Genomic DNA, 17,650 nt, shown 5'->3' on the forward strand with positions numbered 1-17,650 from the left:
GTAGTGGATTTGAGGAAGGTGGGGTCAGTGAATATTAGAGAGCAATGAATCTAGCCAGTTTGCCAAAGGATTTCCCTCTCCGGTCACTTTTCCCAAGGATGGACCATTAGCGGCTGGAAGCCAGATGAGGTGGATAATTTTTCAATCCACATCGCAATTTTCCCAGTGCCCCACAGGCCAATGCATTCCACTTGTAGAGATTTGCTATCGCATGAGGAGACCCAGGGGACCAAAATCCCTGGCAGCTGCTCCCTTCAGGCGGATCATGCCTCCGTTGCATCCCTCCTGCTCCAGCCACATCCCCACAGCAGCATTCTCAATGCAGACACAGTAAAGACTGCCAGCCAAACTTGCAATGGGTTATGCTGTATCGAGCTCCCACCTTCTTAGTTGCCTGCCATTTCTAATTGGACAGCAATCCCAGAGGAGAATTCTTAATTAACCACCTTCTAGAAGATCCAGCCAGAAGACACAATACTACTGTGAACAAGCTAGGGACTCAAAAATGATCCCAACAGTTTAAAATTTTGCAATCCTGAAAATCCTATCCGTTGTATCAGAAGTGCCTCATACCTACTCTAGTAGAAGATGATTTGCAATACTCTGTGGAGAGGTGCCTCACAATGATATAAGAGGGAGGTGTTCCCCAATGAAGAAGCCCATGCTATTGTAGCACCACATAAATGCCAGGTGACGTTCATCTTACACAAGGGAAAGTCAGACTATCTCCCACTGATCTTCAATTACACTATCTTCACCAGGTCCCGCAAACAACATCTTGGGGCTCACCACTGACCGGAAGCCAAACAGAACCAGTTGTAGGAACACTGGTTTCAAGAGCAGGATGATGCCTGGGTACCCAACAACAACCTGTATTTATATAGCACCTTTAATGTAATGGGCATAATGAGTTTCGAAGAATGAGAGGTGATGTCTTTGAAATAGACAAGATTCTGAAGGAGCTTGGCAGGGTAGAAATTGAGAGGTTGTTTCTGCTGGCAGGAGAATCTAAAATACAGGGGCACAGTCTTAGGATAAAGGACTGATCACATAGGACTGAGGTGAGGACCAATTTCTTAATTTACAGGGTTGTGAACCTTTTGCTACCCCAGAGGGTTGTGAATACCCGATTGTTGAATATATTTAACGTACGAACATAAGAATTAGGAACAGGTGTAGGCCACTTGACCCATCGAGCCTGCTCCGCCATTCAGTAAGATCAAGGTTGATCTGATTGTAACCTCAACATCACATTCCTGTCATAGCTCACTGGGGATATTGTGCTGTAATACCAAGCCCCACTGTTCCACGAGCTGTGACAAATGTGAAAAGGTTGACCAAACCACCAGGTTGCCCTAATTCTACCTAACTGCTTAATTTAGCTTAACAGAATACGAGCACCAGGTTTGTAAACTTAATAAATGAATAACTGTTTATTGAACAAACTGTCTTTAACTTGTGGCAAAAGGAAGAAATATGCACTGCTACTAACTTCTAACTCAATACCTTAAACACTACCCCTCATTTAACTCCTACACACACACACACACACACACACACACACACACACACACACACACACACACACACACACACACACACACACACACACACACACACACACACGCACACACACACACACACACACACACACAACATGGATATTAAGGGTGAGATAAAACAGTTCAATAGCACCAATCTGGAGTACGGGATTAGATGGGTTGATTCTGATTGATGTTTCCCAAATTCCTTGCAGTTTGTTGTTGGTGACATGAGGTGATGCCACAGCAATTTAAGCCGGTGGTTCACTGGTTAGAAAAGCTTGCTTTTCAATGTCTCCACTGGTGATTTTTTCCTTTTTTCTCTTGGCAGGGGTTTTGAGAGAAAGCAGGTTACAGAGCTGTGAGGGATAGCCAGCTAGCTATTATGGCAGAATTGCTGGAATCTTACAAACACAAGAGAGAGGGGTTTCAGGTCTTCCCTCTTTGCAGGCTATGAGCTCCACTGCCTACGCTGTTACCGCAAAAAACCCTTGTCACCTGGTCAGGAGCCAATTAAAATGCTGTTGTCAGGCACTTCCTCTCAGTCCAGAACCCCTTTCTGGCACCATCTTGTTCTCTTATGGCACCCTATGTTCCAGGATAACAACATTGTAGATATTCCTTATCCTGCTCCAATGAACAAATCTTTCAACTGCAGCCATGGTAATTTATTAAAGTCATAGTCCAATTTTAAAGCCACAGTCCCAGAAAATAAAAAGATGTGTTCTTTATAACAGTCCACAGAAATAAAAAGATATGTTCCTTACACTACCCTGATAACCTTTCACACCCTTGTTAATCAGGAGTCTACCTAGCTCTACCTTAAAAATGTTCAAAGACTCTACTTACAACACTTTTTGAGGAAGAGCGTTTCAAAGACTCACAACCCTCTGAGAGAAAAAAATCCTCCTCATCTCTGCCTTAAATGAGCAACTCCTTATTTTTAGACAATGACCCCTTGTTCCAGAACATCTTCCCCCCCATCCATCCTGTCAAGACACCTCAGGATCTTAAAGGTTTCAATCAAGTCACTTCTTATTTTTCTAAACTCCAATGGATACAAGCCTAACCTATCCAACCTTTCCTCATAAGCCAACCTTTAACATTCCTGGTATTAGCAGAGTAAACTTTCTCTGAACTGCTTCTAATGCATTTACGCCCTTCCTTAAATAAGACGACCAATACTGTACACGATATCCAGATGTGGTCTGATCAGTGCCCTGTACAACTGAAGCATAACCTCCCTACTTTTGTAATCAATTTCTCTCACAATAAATGATAACATTCTATTAAGGTGAGGCTGAGATAGAGAGATTTTTGTTCTTTCAGGGAATCAAGGGATATGGGGAGTGGGCGGGAAAGTGGAATTGAAGCCAAAGATCAGCCATGATCATGTTGAATGATGAAGCAGGCTCAACAGGCCTTGCGGTCTATTCCTGCTCATATTTCTTATGTTCTTAAAAAATGTCACAAGGCATTCCATTGCAGCTTTATCAAACATAATTGGTACCAAGACACATCAGGAGATATTAGAACAAGTGACCGAAAGTTTGGTCAGAGAGGTAGGTTTTAAGGAAAGTCTTAAAGAAGGAGAGAGTTGAAGATGTAGTGAGGTTTGAGGAGGGAATTTCAAAGCTTAGGGCCTAGGCAGCTGAAGGGACTGCCAGCAATGGTGCAACATTAAAATCAAGATGCTCAAGAGGCCAGACTGAGAGGAACACAAAGATGTTGGAGGGTTGTAGGGTTGAAGGAGATTAGAGAGAAGGAAGGATATGAAAACTAGGTTGAGAATTTTTAGATCATGGTATTGCTTAACTGCAAGCCAATATAGTCAGTGAGGACACGGATGATGGGTGAATGGGACTTGGTATAAGTTAGGACAGGGGCAGCAGGGTTTAGGATGATCTCAAGTTTATGGAGGATGAAATGTGAGCGATTGACCAGGAGTGCAATGAAATAGTCAAGTCTAAAGAAATCAAAGGCATGGATGAGGGTTTCAGCACCAGGTTAGTTGAAGCAGGAGTGGAGCCAGAAAATGTTACTCTGAAAAGAGTGCCTCATCCTGACTCCTCAAAATCTTCCCACCAACCACAAGGTTCAAGTCAGGAGTATGAAGGAAGATTCAACTCTCACCTGAATGGTTGCAGTTACAACACTCAATAAGCATAATATCTTCTAACACAATGTGGTTTGCTTGATCGGTGTTTCTACCACTGGATGTAATATCTACCTTGTCTTGTTGAAATATTCTGTGAGGTCTTGGCAGGGTGGATGCTGGGGTGATGTTTACCCTTGTAGTGTAGTCTAGAACTAGGGGCACAGTTTAAAAATAAGGGGTCTCCCATTTAAGATGGAGATGGAGAGAATTTTTTTCCTCTCATTAGACTTTGAAATTCTCTTCCTCAGAATGCGATGGAGGTTGGGTCATTGAATATATTCAAAGCTGAGTTAGATTTTTGATCAGCATGGGAGTCAAGGGTTATGGGGACAGGCAGGAAAGTGAAGTTAAGGCCACCATGGGATAAACCATAACATATTGAATGGCAGAGCAGGCACAAGGGGCTGTACAGCCTGCTACTGCTCCTATTTTTTATGGTCTTACTATCCACCTCCTCCACCTTCAGCCAGCGAACTGTACAGAATGCATTGCAGCAACTCACAAAGACTGCCATCCTGTGATGTTTACCATAGAGAAGGACAAGCATAGCAATGTTGTGTGTACACCATCACCTCTATGTTCACCTTCCATGTCACACACCATCCTGACATTTCATTTGCTCCATTATCGTCACTGGGACAAAATTTTGGAATTCCCTATCTCATGCCATCACTTCAAGAGCTATAGTAGTTTATGGAAAAGATCCTCCTCATCTTTTCAGAGCAACTAAGGATGGGCTATAAATGCAACTTTACCAGCACTGTCCACATCTTGACAGCAAATTAGTAGATAAAACTCTGCATGTTGGCCATAGATCTTTCTTCCACTAGTTTTGAGTCTATGCCTTGTCCCATTGAATTTGAAGTTGCCTTTTAGATTTGCTATTTCAATATCATGTACTAGCTTGTAAATTTCTTTAGGATCATTTGTTGCTTTTTTTTTTCTCCTTTCAAAAATGAAAAACTCAAGATTTTCCACTTCTTGCCAAGGGCTGGGCAATGGCAAAAGTTTTCAAACCCAGTGACAGGAACTCCAAGATCAGCTCTAACGTGAACCAGCAGTGTAACTCAATACCAGAAACATGCCCACTGTGGGTATATTGTCCTTGGATGGGGTGCTGAATGATGCCAAGGATAAAAGAGTTAATATTCTGAAAACAGGTTGCACAAACTAGACTTAAGCATAGAAGATTAAGGAATCATCTAATTGAGGTATTTAGGATGATTGAAGCAATTGAAAGTATTTCCTATAGTGAAGAGGCTAAAACTAGGGGGAGCAGAATCTTAAAATTAAAGCTAGGTCATTTTGGGCTGATGTCTTCACACAAAGGGTGGTGGAAATCTGGAATTTTCTCCCCAAAATGCTGTTGCGGCTCAGAGTCAATTGAAAACCTCAAAACTGAATTTCATAGTGTTTTACTCAGGACGGAGCCATGGCAGGTAGATGAGTTGACACTGCTCAGCCATAATCTAATTGAATGGTGGAATAGGCTCTAGGGGCTGAATGGACTATTCCTGCTTCTATCTGCCTATATCAGTCTGAACTTTTCCCTTTCTAGAACAAAGGATGGACTATAAATACAACTTTGTTAGCACTGTCCACATGCTGAGGGCAAATTAATAAATAAAACACTGCATGTTGGCCATAGATCATTCTTCCACTAGTTTTGAATCAATGCATTGTTCTGTTGAATTTGAAGTTGTCTTCTAGATTTGCCATCTTGCTCTCTCTGTGTGAGATTCACTATGAATGGATGAGATACTAGCCTTTGGCTAAGCAGTGCCAATTGTTAGTCATGCCTATTAGGAACTAGTGTTTGAGCTATTCCGTCAGGCCCTTAATCACCAGTGAGGGGAACTTCATATTAGCAGTCTGGACTTCATCTAACCACAGTCCAGGGTGCAAGGACCTTACATTTCTGAAAACATAAAAATTGGCAGAAGAAATATAACAACAACTTGCATTTATATAGCCATTTTTAAGGTAATAAAACATCCCAAGGCACTTCACAGGAGCATTTTAAAAAAAAATATGATCCTGAGCCACATAAGGAAATATTAGGTCAGATGACCAGAAGCTTAGCAAAATGATAGGTTTTAAGGAGTATCTGAATAGAGGACTGAGAGGTAGTGAGGCACAGGGGTGTTGGAAAGAATTCCAGAGCTTAGGGCCTAGGTGGCTGAAGGTCCTAGCCGCCAATGGTTGAGTGATTAAAAATCGGAGATGCTCTAGTGGCCAGAATTAGATAAACAAAGATATTTTGGAGGGTTTATGAAGCTGGAGAAGATTACAGAGGAGAGGAGGGGCAAGGCCATGGAGGGGTTTGAAAACAATTTCACAATTTTAAAATCAAGATGTTGCTTGACCAGGAGACAATGTAAATCAGTTTGTGGAGAAGTGATAGGTAAGTGAGACTTGGTGTGAGTTAGGACATGGGTAACATGAGTTTTCGAGGGTATGAAGTGGGAGAGCAGCCAGGTGTGTGGTGGAATATTCAAGTCTAGAGGTAATAAAAGCATGAATGACAGCTTCAGTAGCAGATCTGACTTCGATAAATTGGATGATGTTACAAAGGTGGAATGAAGGCACAAATATGTGGTTGGAAAGGGTAAAATACAACAACAAGATTGTGAACAGTCTGGTTCAGCCTCAGACCATTGCTATGGAGTGCAATGGAGTCAGTAGCTAGGGAACAGAATTTGGAGTGGCGACTGAAAACATTATTTCAGTGTAGGAAATTTCTGCTCACGCAATACTAGATATCGAATAAACAGTCTGATAATTTAACAACAGTGGAGGGGAGAGCGACTGGTAATGAGGTAGAGCTGGGTGTTACCAGCGTACATGGGAAAACTCATGGCAACATATGCTAACTCCTTACCGTATACAGCTGCTTCCAGATGATGCCCCACTCCCTCAGCGTGGTGGTGACCTCCTGTACCAAAGGCATTTCACCAGAGAAAACATTCTCCCTATTCCTGAAAGTGAAACACATTATCTGCTAAGTATACAGGGACAGGTATTGTGTGGTTGCATGCTGCAGAGTTAACCATCTGTTATTGTCAATTTTCATTTTTCAAACCAATATACAAAATTAGCTGAATGAATTAAGCAGCCTGAGCACAGAGAAGTTTGTTTCTGCAGAGAATTTACACAGGGAATGTACGTAATTCAGAATATAGAAATAGGCCTTTTGGCTCAACAGATTTGTGTCAGATGAGCCTCATTCCAGTCCTCTTCATCTAAGCCTAGCAGATCCTTCTATTCCTTTATCCTGATGGGTTTCTCCCTGAATGCATGTATATTTTTTAAATTTAATACTACAGTGTCAAAATACATAGGAATACCACTGACCAATTAGTAAGTTCATCACTTAATTCTTTGGGACCAAGTCAATGTAGCAATAAGTTAAAATAGTACAGATGATGGTAATTCAAAACAAAAAGTTCTAAGGGAGAGTCCACCCCCTCCCCTGCCTGTTCTTTGCACAAATATCCCCTGATCTGCTCAGTGTTTCCAGTATATTCTGTTTTGGTATCAGCAATAAATCAACCATCTTGTTTGAGTTAAATGAGACTGAGAACCACTTGTGGATAAAGAAGGTTATTTTACTGGAAAGGTTGCAAATATTGATAGGAATGTGAATTCTCAGCATCTTATCATTGCTTCCTCAATCTTATCATTTTCTATTGTAATTTGTCAACTCTCTTCAATAGAGCAAATTACCCAATTGGTTTTAAATCGCTATTAATAAATTTTGACACCGGATGCTGTTTATGGAATGATCAGATGTGAGGGAGATTTAGCACCAAACACATGAAATCCTCTGGAACTGCCTGAGGTTCTCAACTCATTTCAGTGATTCTTCTCATTTGTTCTCCCCTCGACACCTACAAAAGCCTTTGGCAGGCCTTGTCTTGATACACTTCTAAACAAGTTACTGTCACGTAGTCTCATGGCTAAACCTGTCTTCAGCACTATTCACCTTCATCAGTCTTTCTGTGCTGTAGACAGTGGCTTATCTTCCAACTCTTTTACCAGTATTTTTCACCCTGTTCCTCCTGTATCTCAATGATCTTCCCCACACATTACCAACACAGCACGGCCTTAACTTCTCACCATGTCAATGCCCTGCAGCATGACCTTGATGTTTCACCTTGGCAATATCCTACAGCATGGCTTTGTCTTTCATTTAGGTGATGATCTGAAACATGATCTTTTAAGCAATTTTGGCTGCGTTATAAGAGGACAGTTGGCAGCTATATCCGAACAAGTCACCACACTAAAGGCTTCACCCATCATTTTCTGACTGTGGTGGTACAGTGAGAGTGCTACAACTGAGCCAAATCTGAAAAGTTCAAAGTTAACCTCTCAGCTACCAATAGTTGGCATATCATCAAAGCAAAATGCTAGACTAAGCTCAAGTTTATCGCTGCAATCGGCATTTTTGTTGTCCAGTGCTGAATAGTCAGTTTCTGCAGGTTCACATGTATTATGAATTGGATGGAGACTGCCAGGACTCATTTTAAACTGGAACTCTTAAGAGTTTGCAGGCAATGAGGATTTTCAGCCCATCAGTCTCAGCTACATACACACCTGGGTCCCTCAGTTTGATTGGCCATTGCACTTCCCAGAAACGGTCTGATACTTTCTAATCTCTTTATTGACGTGCATGCAATGCCTCAATACATAAACAGCACTCCAACATGCAAATGCAACCTATATGCAAGTTAACAGGCTGCATTGTTATGTAAGCACACTGTGCAATTGCAGCACTATTTACTGAGGGCTGTTTTGACACTCGCAACTCAAGAGACAGTTTAAAAAGGCTTTGCTAAACAGTGACATTAATAGGCTTCATTTTTACTCATACCCTCTTTTCTCGATGACAGCTTCTTTAACATGAACGAATGATGCTGGAAACACACCCTACAAAGCAAAGAGAATCTTGATTAGCAACTGTCATCACTCATTCCAACACTGCGTTCATGATTTTTCTTTTGATATTCATCTCACTGTGAGCAACAATCACCCGAACTCTCGGTAACATTTGAATTATGGATTAAAAACAGTATAAACTGACTAGATATGCCTGATTGGAAGTAGATTTATAAAAGTAACTTCAGTTCAAGGAGTTAGATTCCACTTGTTACCAATCATTACTGACATCCTCAGCACAGCAAGAAGACTCCTTCCGATCACTAGTTTAGCAAATTCTAAATGTGCTGTTTCTCAATGGTATTATATTTTGCTAGGCATAATCATACAGAACAGAAGCGTGACCATAAGACTTTAGCTGGTAACAAAGGGCATATGGCCTTGAATATGGCACAAGTGATGGGTCAATATAAATGAATTGAAGATGACACCATTATTTAAACCCAATGCAGCAGCTTCTCTGTTCTATGTGTCTGATACTATTAAGATAAGGGTGCCATCATTAACATTGCTGCAGTGCTCACTGCAGCTGTCAGAAGAACACAGTTGATTTTCTCAATATCACTCACCCAGTTTAGCTGCTGCAGGGCCAGGTTGCTGCTGCAGATTGCAAGGTGCATTACCACATGTTTTAATAGCATTGACTGGGAGGGTCAGGAGGCAGAACCTGTGGACTTCCAATGGCATCCACCTTAATGGGGCAGGACCTTCCTGAAACTAATTTTGCTCAAAGCTGAAAGATTTGTGTGTCATGTGTGGTGCAGTTTGCAATTGTCCTATGTAAATGAAGAGGAAAAGGTTATTACTTCCTTTACTAAAGGTTCGACTCCCTTAATCATTTCTATGTGTCTTGTGATCTCTACCAGCCCCTCTTCACATGGGGAAAGTGCAACCTGTTATTCTAACCTGCTCTATCGGGTGTCTCAGTCGATAGCTATTGAAACATTGCCCATCTACAGGAAGCAAATGAAAACTGCAGCCAGAACTGATATTGAATTCAGGGTCCTCTGAATTAGGATCTGTAATATCTTTCCTGAAATTAGATTAAATGTTGCACAGTAAGAGAAGAGAACAATGCTGGTCTGTCATCAGGCACTCCGAAGAATGTGCTAAAGTTTCTGATTGAAGCTCGATCTAGTCATGAATTGAATGAAGAGGCAGGATGGAGTAACACTCTGGGTGGAGGGATGGGGGTGTCAGCAGCAGCAGAGTTCAATCTGACCTTATTCATCATAATGGGCTGTAGACCTGAGCAAACTGAATTATTGGATTTAAAAATAGTAAAACATGTATGGCTGCAGTTAAAATACTGGGGGTTTAATTCTGTCAATGCCCTATTTTTGGCACACTGGCTAATACACTTACATAAAGATTCTCTGCCTTACTTTAATGTAATCATTAAGCCAGTTACTTTATAAACAACTAATTTAAAGTAAAGGATACACTAAGTTAAAATGGATGTGTTAACCAGTGCATTGAAATAGGAATAAAACTCCATTGAGTTTTAAATGAAATAATGTATAGAGCCATGTGTCCACCTAACAATGACTTACCCGTTGTGACTTGTTTTTCATCAAAGACCCTCTGTACCAACCTGAGGGGAAGAGAAATATGAATAAAACTGAAGGCAGTATTCTTCTTTACATAGAATTATATAGAACTTTACAGAACAGGAACAGGCCACTCAGCCCAGCAGGTCAGTGTCACTGTTTATGCTTCGCTCTGGCCTCATCCTATTCCAGTCTCTAACGAGTATCAAAGTGCTCGTCTTTTTTTTTCTGTCCCGTATACTTATCTATCCTCCACTTTAAGGCATCTGTGTATCTCCATAGTTCATTATCTTCCATTGCATAACAAATGCTAAATCATGCAGTATTGAGTTTATCTATGTTTTGTGGAGGGGGGAAGGAAACATATTGCAAGGAACTCTGGTAATGTAGCACATATAAAACTAATTTCTGAGGGCGACATTGCTCACCATCACGACTCCAATCCCAGCATGTGGGTGTAACCTGCTTGAACACTCCCCAGTCTAAAACTGTGCCTGTTGGTAGAAATAAGCCAGTGGGCAATATATTGATTAGCTTCTTGCCATCAATAAGAACAGGTCATAGTTGCAATCAAATGCACGGTTGTCAAACTGGTGTTGTAACCAAATGCAATGAGTGGCACAAGGCTTTACCGCAGAGGTTTTCTCACTGGGGTTGCTGGACTCTCAAAGGCATTTGTCAAGTCATCAGATTCTGTCTGTCATAGGAACATAAGAATTGCTAGATAATTAAAAAATACCAAGTTCCATCTAGATCACCTTCTACCGTTCTGGTAGTTGCATTGTACAATGATAATGGAGTTTGGGTACTATATTTTTCACTGTTTTAATGTTACTGGCTTGTTATTGCCCAATACAAATGATTAAAAAGTAAGCTTTATTTGGAATGAAGTGCCACCTATTGTTATAAATGTGAAATCCATACCCTTGAACACAATAAACAGGTCAGTTTTAAAGCAGAGTACCACGAACTATTTGACAAAAGTCATATCTAGTCAGTCGCACTTTCAAGAGGCAGTCTCTGTGACCTCTCCATAAAGCAACAGCTAACTATAACAATGTTCAATGCACTAATCCTACATTTGTGATTAATGGCAGTAAATGTTGAATTAATTTACAAATTGGTAAATGTCTGAATAAATTAGTTGTTTTCAAACATTCTAGCTTTTTTTTTAACCTTGCACTATGGAAAATTATTGGGAAAAATAAACCTCAGCGGGAATATGATGGAGTAACATTGTTCTGTGAATGTTAATTCATCATATCTTGGCTGCTGTGTTACTTCCTCTCCACAAAAATCTTTACTTCTATTATTAATGCAAGACAACTGATGCAGGCTTTGCATCCTGTCCTTATGCCAGATGCCACTGTCCATTAAGTTACATTTCTCATTGCCAGTAACGAGAAGCAGCTTACCTTCGCACTTCTCCAGGATTTGCACTGTATCCCCGACGCAGAGCGAGAGCTGAGGATCCCTCTGTGCCTCAAAATTGAAGATGGCTAGAAATAAAACAATATTTAAACAAAATAATCATCCCTCATAGTGAGAAAAAAATGACCACTTCCTGTTTTACACAAGTACCCTACGCGTAACTACTCAACCAAGTTTTTATCACAAATTTATAGCACAAGTAAAATTACGGAAAACTTGAGGATATTGCCCTCATTGCTCATCGTAATTTCATGATGCACAAGGCCAAGACTGTAATGTCTGAGCCTAGCACTATCTCATCAAAATTAGTAGCTTTCACTTATATTCTAAGATCTGTAGGATATTATTCAATTGTTCGCAGATTGGCGTACACGTGTTAATTCCAGGCTGGAGGTGGGCAGCGCAGATGAGAAATGCTAAAATTATTTGTCACAAGACATGAAACCTCGAGTATGATGTGTGGAATGCAGTGTCTCTACATCCCTGTCTGTAGTCTCCTCTGCACTCCAGTCCGACTCTGAATTATAGCCTGTATTCTACCCTGTTCTACTCTGTGTGCTCCTCTGTGCTCTAGCCTGTATGCTCCTCCGCGCTCTACTCTATGCTCCTCTGCACTCCAGTCTTCATTCTACTCTGTGCTCTAGCCTGTATTCTACCCTGTTCTACTCTGTGTGCTCCTCTGTGCTCTAGCCTGTACGCTCCTCCGCGCTCTACTCTATGCTCCTCTGCACTCCAGTCTTCATTCTACTCTGTGCTCTAGCGTGTATTCTACCCTGTGTTCTACTCTGTATGCTCCTCTGCACTCTAGTCTGTATTCTACTCTGCTCTCTAGCCTGCATTCTACTCTGCACTCTAGTCTGGATTGTACACTGTGTGCTGGACTGTATTCTATTCTGTGTTTGTGTATGATCTTTATAGTGTATTTTGCCCTCTTCTCCGTGTTAGTACCAACAGAGCCACTGGTTTCTTGAACCAATTTTACAATTATGAGATGAAGGGAGAAAGTGAATGTGATACTTTAAATGCTAATTCAAAAACAGCACAATAATATTTTTATTGAAAGTACAAATGAAAATAGATTGCCTTGATTGCATTCAAATGGCTGCTGACTTTTGCCTTAGAAGGCATGTATTGATGTGATGGATGGGTCATTGCTCTCAAAATTCTATTACCTGTTCTCTTGCTAAATAAATGTATGGGCAATAAAATAAAATGTATTACTGTGGAGCAGGATGGCAGAATATCAAGGCTGCCATGTTATTTGCAAGTGGCCAAAGTAAGCAGATGGCAGCTCCTGCCTCCTGTCCTCCGATCTCATTTCCCAGACTCTGTGGATTGCAACAGCTCACACAGGGCATTCAGTGCCACGCCTGGCACTGCAGCTAAAGGCTCCCTGCTCTGAGAACTGCTTCTCCAAGTGCCCTTGAACTAAAGTACAATACCTTTGGAAAGTAAAATCGGCATAAGCAACGGGAGCCCACAAAATGTAAATTCATCAAATGACGAGTAATTAAACCACGTCATCAGTGATGTTAATTAGCTTTCCGGCCCCTGTTATAAGATGAGATGTGCTGGATCACTGACTACAGGTTTAGCCCATGCAGCAAAGGAGCTGATCATATATTCTCCAAGAGGTTTAGTCAGTAAAAATAACAGATTGTGGAACTAGAAAAGGTCATCTCTATCAGTCCATTATTTCCAACAGACTGCATTCTCTTTTCTCTATCCACAGGACTGTACCCAACTCCTTTCAACTCCTTGTGGGGAGACATTTACCACAGCTGAAGCCTCCAAAATATATTATTTTTCTGATGGGTCGGTCACACATTGAAGTGTGAAAGGAAGCATGTTTCATTAGTGCAGCACCTAATGAATCTTGGCCATATCATTGAGAAGCAAAGGAAGGGAGGGAGGGAGGAATTTCATTTTTGTAGCACCTTTCACAACCTTATGAGATCCCAGAGTGCATTATAACTGATGTACTTTTGGAGTAAAGTCACTGTTGTAATATAGGAAATGTGGCAGCCATTTTGAGCATAGAAAGCTCCCTAAATAGCAATGTGATAATAACAGACAATCTACTTTTAGGTTTTGGCTATGGGATAAATATTCACCACAACAGCAGGGGAGGATATCATCTGAAGAATTCACATTTAAATCAGGAAATTTTGCAAGAAAGCATTAAGATAGTAATAATAAGAAATCATTTCCACAGCACTGAAGTAACTGTAAGTTAAATTTTTCATACTGTTATGGGGATCACGTGACTATACATGCGAATCAGCCCTGAGCATGGGTAATCTTAGGGCCGGTGATTTCTAGCATTGGTCTCGGCACAAGCATGTAGCTTCATCAGCAGCTCTGTAAATAAAGTTTACTGTTTCTTATAAGAAACCTGCCTGGTACTCCAAGTTTATTACAAGCACAGTGTTTTTTATTGAATGTTGGTAAGCATGTTTTCAGCACTGTAAGCCCGAAACTCTGAACTCCCTTCCCTAAATCATTCTGTTTTTCTAATTCTCTCCTCCTCAACCCACAATTTTGACAAAGCTTTTGATCATAGAGTCATTACAGCACAAATGGAGGCTATTCAGCCCATCAAAAACATCCTGGCTCTCTGTAGAGCAATTCAATCAGTCCCATTCCCTCACTCTATTCCTGTAGCTCCACAAGTTTATTTTGTTCAATTAACTGCCTATCCAATTTTCCTTTTTAAATCACCCTTATAGGCAGTGAGTTCCACGTCATTGTCATTCATTGCGTGCAAGTTCTTCCTTACATCTGGCCTGCATCTCTTGCTCAAAACCTTAAATCAGTGTCCCCTAGTCCTTGTACTATCAGCTAATGGGGCCTTGTCTACCTTTTCTAAACCTGTTGTAATCTTGTACACCTCTATGAAATCGTCCCTCAATCTTCTTTGCTCCAAGGAGAACAACCCAAGCTTCTCCAGCCTAGCCTTGTAGCTAAAATCCCTCATCCTTGGAACAATTCTAGTAATTCTCCTCTGCAACCTCTCAAGGACCCTCACATCCTTCCTAAAGTATGTTGATCAGAACTGGAAGCAATATTCTAGCTGTGGCCTTACCAGAGAGGTCACCAGTCCTAAAATCTCCTTATGTGGCTCAGTGTGAATGTTGTCCGATGTTGTTCCTGTGAAGTCAATTGCCATTGGCTGGAGTCAATGGGAATCAAGGGTAAAACTCTCCACTGGTTGGAGTCATACCTACCACAAAGGAAGATGGTTGTGGTTGCTGGAGGTCAATCATCTCAGTTTCGGGGCATCACTGCAGGAATTCCTCAGGGTAGTGTCGTAGGCCCAAACATCTTCAGCTGCTTCATCAATGACTTTCCTTCCATCATAAGGTCAGAAATGGGGATGTTTGCTGATGATTGCACAATGTTCAGAACCATTTGTGATTCCCCAGACACTGAAGCAACCCATGTCCAAATGCAGCAAGGCCTGGACAATATCCAGACTTGGTCTGACAAATGACAAATAACATTTGTGCCACACAAGTGCCAGGCAATGGCTATCTCCAACAAGAGAGAATCTAACCATTGCACTTGACATTTGATGGTTTTACCATCAATGAATCCCCACTATCAATATCCTGGGGCTTACCACTGACCAGAAACTGAACCGGACTAGCCATATAGATACTGTGGCTACAAGAGCAGGTCACAGGTTAGGAATCCTGTAACTCATCTCCTGACTCCCCAAAGATGTCCACCATCTACAAGGCAGAGGTCAGGAGTGTGATGGAATACCCCCCACTTGCCTGGATGAGTGCAGCTCCAACAACGCTCAAGAAGCTTGACACCATCCAGAATAAAGCAACCCACTTGATTGGCACCACATCCACAAACATTCCCTCCCTCCACCACTGACACACAGTGGCAGCAGTATGTACCATCCACAAGATGCAGGTGGACAAGCTTTGGGGAGTCAGGAGATGAGTTACTCGCTGCAGAAACTCACCAAGCCTCCTTAGACAGCACCTTCCAAATCTATGACCACTACCATCTAGAAGGACAAGGGCAGCAGATAGATGGGAACACCACCATCTGCAAGTTCCCCTCCAAGCCATTTACCATCCTGACTCAGAAATATATCGCCATTCCTTCATTGTCACTGGACCAAACTCCTGGAACTCACTCCCAGGTAGCACCGTGACTGTACCATAAGAACATAAGAAATAGGAGCAGAAGTAGACCATTTGGCCTCTCAAGCCTGTCCCGCCATTCAATAAGATCGTGGCTGGTCTGCCCCAGGCCTGAACTACTCTTTCGTGCCAGCTCCTCATAGCCCTCAACTCCCCGGTATTTCAAAAATCTATCTACCTGCTCTTTAAATACTTTCAGTGATCTAGCCTCCACGACTCTCTGGGGTAGAGAATTCCAGACACTCATTACCCTCAGAGAAGAAATTCCTTCCCATATCACTTTTAAATGGGTGTTCCCTTATTCTGTAACTATGCCCCCTAGTTTGAGATTCCCCCACTAGTGGAAATACATTCTCAACATCTACCCTGTCAAGCCCCCTCAGAATCCTGTACATTTCAATAAGATCATCTCTCATTCTTCTAAACTCTAATGGCTAAAGGCCTAACTTGTTTAGCTGATCTTGAGAAGTCAACCCCTTCATCCCAGGAATCAGCCTAGTGAATCTCTTCTGAACTGCTTCCAACGCTGGTATATCCTTTCTTAAATACAGGGACCAAAACTGTACACAATACTCCAGGTGCAGCCTCACCAGCACCCTGTACAGTTGTAACAAGACTTCCCTATTTTTAAACTCCAACCCACTAGCAATACAGGCCAAAATTCAATTTACCTTCTTAATTACTTCCTTCACCTGAATGCTAACTTTTGTGTTTCATGCACAAAAACACATAGATCCTTCTGTGCTGCGCTTGTTTGGAGTCTCTCTCCATTTAAATAATAGTCTGCCTTTTGATTCTTCCTACCAAAGTGCATGACCTCACACGTTCCTACATTAAACTCCATTTGCCAAGCTTTTTGCCCACTCACTCGACCTACCTATATCCCTTTGCAGACTCCTTCTGTCCTCATCACAAGATGCTCTCCCACCTATTTTTGAATCATCAGCAAATTTGGATACATTACACTCTGCCCCCTCCTCCAAGTCATTAATATAGATAGTAAATAATTGAGGCCCTAGGACTGATCCTTGTAACGCTTTACTAGTTACATCTTTCCAACCTGAAAAAGACCCATTAATCCCAACTCTCTATCTTCTGTGTGTTAACGGATTCTCAATCCATGCTAATACATTACCCCCAATACCGTGAGCTCCTATCTTGTGCAATGACCTTTTATATGGCACCATATCGAATGCCTTCTGGAAATTTAATATACTACATCACCTGTTCCCCTTTAACAACTCTGATTGTTATATCCTCAAAGAATTCTAGCAAACTTGTCAAACGTGATTTCCTTTTCACAAAACCATGTTGACTCTGTTTGATTGTGTTAAGCTTTTCTAAATGCCCTGCTACTTCTTCCTTAATAATGGATTCTAGCATTTTCCCAATAGCAGATGTTAGGCTAACTGGCCTATAGTTTCCTGCTTTTTGTCTCCCTCCCTTCTTGAACAGGGGCATCACATTAGCAGTTTTCCAATCCACTGGGGCCCTCCCAAAATCCAATGAGTTCTTGAATATTTCGACCAATGCCCCCACTATCTCTGCAGCCATTTCCTTCAAAACCTTTGGATGCAGGCCATCAGGTCCGGGCGACTCGTCTGTCTTTAGTCCCATTAGTTTGTCAAATACTTTGTCCCTCGTGATAGAGACTGTTACAAGATCTTTCCTCCCATTAGCTCCTTGCTTACCTGATATCTTTGGGATTTTTCTGGTGTCCTCCACTGTGAAGCCCGATGTAAAATATTGATTTAAGTTACCTGCCATTTCCCTGTTCCCCGTTATCGATTCTCCAGTCGCATCCTCAAAGGGTCCCACACTCCTTTTAGCCACTCTCTTTCTTTTTATATACCCATAGAAACTCTTGTT

At 41.5% G+C, this 17,650-nt stretch overlaps 1 protein-coding gene across 2 annotated transcripts in view; it reads right to left on the bottom strand.

Moving 5' to 3' along the window:
- Positions 1–17,650, bottom strand: part of LOC121280741 (dedicator of cytokinesis protein 2-like) — a 627,095-nt gene that overhangs the window by 555,878 nt on the left and 53,567 nt on the right. For both annotated transcript variants that reach the window (XM_041192879.1, XM_041192878.1), the window contains exons 2-5: positions 11,603–11,686; positions 10,191–10,231; positions 8,573–8,628; positions 6,581–6,677 (exon numbers count right to left, since the gene is read on the bottom strand). In XM_041192879.1, the coding sequence (XP_041048813.1) occupies positions 6,581–6,677; positions 8,573–8,628; positions 10,191–10,231; positions 11,603–11,686 (278 nt within the window). The remainder of the gene's footprint in view (positions 1–6,580; positions 6,678–8,572; positions 8,629–10,190; positions 10,232–11,602; positions 11,687–17,650) is intronic.

This window comes from Carcharodon carcharias, chromosome 8 (assembly GCF_017639515.1).
Source record: "Carcharodon carcharias isolate sCarCar2 chromosome 8, sCarCar2.pri, whole genome shotgun sequence".
Taxonomy (NCBI): domain Eukaryota; kingdom Metazoa; phylum Chordata; class Chondrichthyes; order Lamniformes; family Lamnidae; genus Carcharodon; species Carcharodon carcharias.